Source organism: Carlito syrichta, unplaced genomic scaffold (genome assembly GCF_000164805.1).
Source record: "Carlito syrichta isolate Samal-C Ts95f unplaced genomic scaffold, Tarsius_syrichta-2.0.1 Scaffold240267, whole genome shotgun sequence".
In the NCBI taxonomy this organism is placed as follows: Eukaryota; Metazoa; Chordata; class Mammalia; order Primates; family Tarsiidae; genus Carlito; species Carlito syrichta.
The window spans coordinates 12183-16422 of NW_007184363.1; the positions used below are offsets into that span (position 1 = coordinate 12183).

The 4240-nt window shown below is 48.4% G+C and overlaps 1 protein-coding gene across 1 annotated transcript in view; it reads left to right on the forward strand.

Annotated features, from left to right (window-relative positions):
• The window catches only part of DHDH (dihydrodiol dehydrogenase), an 11031-nt gene that overhangs the window by 1082 nt on the left and 5709 nt on the right, over nucleotides 1-4240 (forward strand). Inside the window, exon 3 of the mRNA XM_021709499.1 lies at nucleotides 559-722. Within this exon, the coding sequence (XP_021565174.1) occupies nucleotides 559-722 (164 nt within the window). The remainder of the gene's footprint in view (nucleotides 1-558; nucleotides 723-4240) is intronic.

Here is a 4240-nt window from a genome sequence, read left to right on the forward strand (position 1 = left end):
AAAAAAAAAAAAAAAATAATACCTGTAGCCAGGGTTTCTGTGTTCTAGAATAGCCTGGATCCAGAGGCAAGATGTGTAGTGGAACAATGGCCTGGCTCTGGAGTTACGCTGCCTGAATTCTCACTTTCTTTTATACCCATCCACATACACACATGTAAAAGACAGGGTCTCGCTATGTTGCCCAGGCTAGTCTTAAACTCCTGCCTTGGCCTCCCCAAAGTGTTAGGATTACAGGCATGAGTCACCGTGCCCGGCCTCTCACTTTCTTCTACTTTCCCATCTCTGTTTCCTCAAATGCAAAAATGGGCAAAATACTATCACCTACCTCTTGGTAGTGTCGTGAAAATTCAGTGACTTCACATGATCATTTTGGAGGGCTGGAATTAATCTGCCGAAAATACGGCGATGTCAGAAATGATAACAGAAGACAGCTACTCCCAGACAAGGGAGGGAACTCTGTTCCTGGGTGCTGGGGACCAGGCCTTTACGTTGGGGCGGGTCTCCACGGTCAGGGTGGGCGAGGCAGCTGACGTTCTGGCCTCTTTCCTCCCATCCTAGAGGTGGCCTACATCGGCACCCAGCACCCCCAGCACAAGGCGGCAGTGCTGATGTGCCTGGCGGCGGGCAAGGCGGTCCTGTGCGAGAAGCCCCTGGGCGTGAACGCGGCGGAAGTCCGTGAGATGGTGGCCGAGGCCCGATCCCGAGGCCTCTTCCTTATGGAGGTGAAGGCAGAGGGACTTACCATTACGAAATATGCTTGCTGGTGGTGGAAGGAGTACAGGAAAGTGTTTGCCAACAGTCAAGATGGCCGCAAAAATAAAGGGGAGGCGTGGGGGGTTGATGGGGAATGGTGGGGGAGGTGTCGGTTAGTGCATTTGCCAGAATGTATCTGAATCTACCCACAACATCTATGACGGTGGAAACCATTGTTTTGGGTCCTTAGCCAACATCGCAAGGCTTAAATTGCTTGGATCTTTTGTCAGCCTTTAAGAAAAAAGATGTCCCAGTGCAGTGGCTCATGCCTGTAATCCCAGCAGTTTGGGAGGCCAAGGCGAGAGGATTGCTTGAGCCCAGGAGTTCGAGACTAGCCTGGGCAACATAGCGAGACCTCATCTCTAAAAAATATAAAAATAAATTAACCAGGTATAGGCAGGGCACGGTGGCTCATGCCTATAATTCCAGCACTTTTTGGGAGGCCGAGGCTAGAGGATTGCCTGAGCCTACAGGTTCGAGACCAGCCTGGGCAGCTTGGCGAGGCCTCATCTCTACAATAAACCAAAAAATTAAGAGGGAGTGGTGGCATGTGCCTGTAGTTCCAGCTACCTGGAAGGCTGAGGCGGAAGAATTGCCTGAGCCCAGCAGATCGAGGCTACGGTGACTGTGAGTGTGCCATTGCACTCCAGTCTGGGCAACAGAGTGAGACGCCGACTCAAAAAAAAAATTAGCCAGGTGTAATGACATGCCCCTGTGATCCCAGCTACCCGGGAGGCTGAAGCAAGAGGATTGCCTGAGCCCAAGAGGTAGAGGATGTGGTGATCTGTAATCATGTCACTGCACTCCAGCCTGGGTGACAGAAGATTATTCTGACTCAAAAAAAAAAAAGAGAAAAAGATGCCAATAGTAACAGTGGCCCCAGAATGGCAATGGGCTTAGTCTTGGTGATTTCCAGGAACAGGTTGGAAGGACCAAGGAATCCCCATCAGCACTCAAGCCACATTTGCTTTGCCCTTATCAGATTTGCCTCCTCTAGGGTTCAGGAGATTGCCAGTAATTAAGATGGCCACCAAGTGGCAATGGACAGTGCCAGCAGTTAAGATGGCTACCAAATGGCACCTAGAAGCCATTTCCATCCTAGGGAATACTATAGGTCTTAAATACATTGCTATAGATTCTGCCAGTAGTAGCAATGTCTATCATGAACTTCCTTCCCTACCACCTGTCTAACTGTCGTAGGCTCAAGATTGCTGAGCCTCCCAGTCTGCAAAGTTTCATATGCCAGAAGAAGTAGAGAGTCGAGATTAAATATGATTACTCAGTGCCTTCTGCTTCTCACTGTTTCTTGCCAGTGTCCAAATTCTGTGAGTTTGTCGCCTCTTCATTTATATTGGCACCTCTGATCCTATATTAGGAACTGGGAACTGACAATGTTTAAGATACAGGCTTAGTTTTTGAGGAGCTCAAGGTCCCAATGCTCAGCTGCAAAAACTTTAGTGGACATAGTCTAGTCAGTTGACAAAGTGCAGAGCCCCCCACTCAGTCTGGGGGATGATCTGGGAGGTTTCCTGCACGCAGGGACTGAGCTGAACCTTGAAGGATGAGTAAACTGCACAGGTAAATAGGGCCATGGAGGGAAAACAGGGTGAACCTTAAAGAAAACAGGAATAGGCCAGGCTTGGTGGCTCAGCCTGTAATCCCAGCACTTTGGGAGGCTGAGGCGAGTGGATTGCCTGAGCCCAGGGGTTCAAGACCCACCCCGGCACCTTGGCGAGACCTCATTTCTACAGTAAATTTTAAAAATGAGCCAGGCGTGGTAGCGCGTGCCTGTAGTTCCAGCTACTTGGAAGGGTGAGACGGAAGGATCGCCAAAGCCCAGCAGGTCAACACTGGGGTGACCGTGAGTGTGCCACTGCACTCCAGTCTGGGTGACAGAGCGAGTCTCCAACTAAAAAAAAAAATAAAAAAATAACAGGAATATGCAGATGTCATGTGTTTAGCATGAACTTGACCTTGGACAAATGATTCTAGTTACCAGTTCTCTACTTCCTAGTTGTATGACCTTAGGAAAATAATTTGACTCAACTGAGCCTCAGTTTTCTCATCAATAAAATAGACACAATGATAGCCACTTAGCAGGGATGTTGGGAGGGCTCATTATGCAAAGCACATACACAGTGTCTTGGTCATAGATGGGTACTGAGCAGGGGTGAGACAGGGTCAGCTCTAGGAGAAGGAACATGTAGAGGATGGACTGCCGGCAACAGACTGGGTGAACTGAATTGGTTTACTAGCGCTAATATAAAAAAATATTATGATTACTGGGTGGCTTAAATAATGGAAATGTGTTTTCTTGCAATTGCAGAGGGTGGAGGTCTGAGATCAAGGTGTCAGCGGGACTGGTTTCTTCTGAAGTCTCTTTCCTTGCTTAGTAGGTGTCTGTCTTCTCCCTGTATCTTTTTTTTTTTTCTTTTTTGAGTCAGAGTCGCACTCTGTCACCCAGGCTGGAGTACAGTAGCTACAGTGGCATGTTCATGGCCACCACATCCTTGACCTGCTGGGTTCAGGCGATCTTTCCGCCTCAGCTTTCCAAGTAGCTGGATCTACAGGCATGTACCACCATGCCCAGCTAATTTTTTTATTTATTGTAGAGATGAGGTCTTGAACGTATGGCCTCAGGCAATCCTTTTGCCTCTGCCTCCCAATGTGCTAGGATTATGGGCGTGAGCCACTGCACCCAGCCCTCCTGTGTCTTCATATGGTTTTCTCCTTATGTGTCTGTGTCTCTTCTTCTTATAAGGATGCCCACCAGTGTGATGGCTCATACGTTAAGAGGCAGAGGCAAGAGGATTGCCTGAGCCCAGGAGTTTGACACCAGCCTGGGCATGTTGGCAAGACCTCATCTCTACAATAAATCAAAAAATTAGCCAGACATAGTGGCACATGCCTGTAATTCCAGCTACTTGGAAGACTGAGGCAGAAGGATCGCCTGAGCCCAGCAGGTCATGGCTATGGTGGCCATGAGCATGCCACTGCACTCCAGTCTGGGCGATAGAGTGAGACTCTGACTCAAAAAAAAAAAAAAAAGGACAGCTGCCATATGGATTCAGGCCCACCCTAAGGATCTCAGTTTAACATAATTACCTATCTGTAAAGCTTATCTCCAAATAGTCACCCTTAGAGGTACTGCAGTTAAGACTTCAGCATCAGGCCAGGCCTGGTGACTCAGCCTGTAATCCCAGCACTTTGGGAGACCGAGGCAAGTGGATTGCCTGAGCCCGCGGGTTCAAGACCCACCCAGGCAACTTGGCGAGACCTCATCTCTACCATGAGAACCAAAAAATTAGTCTGGCATGGTAGCATGCGCCTATAGTTCCAGCAACTTGGAAGACTGAGGCAGAAGGACCCCATGTCTACAAAAAAAAAGAAAAAAGAAAAGAAAGAAGGTGACCCCAGAAAGGAGAAGAACTGCTTGGTGGACTCCATGGTCCTGACTCTCTCCCTTCTTTTTTTTTTTTTTTTTTTT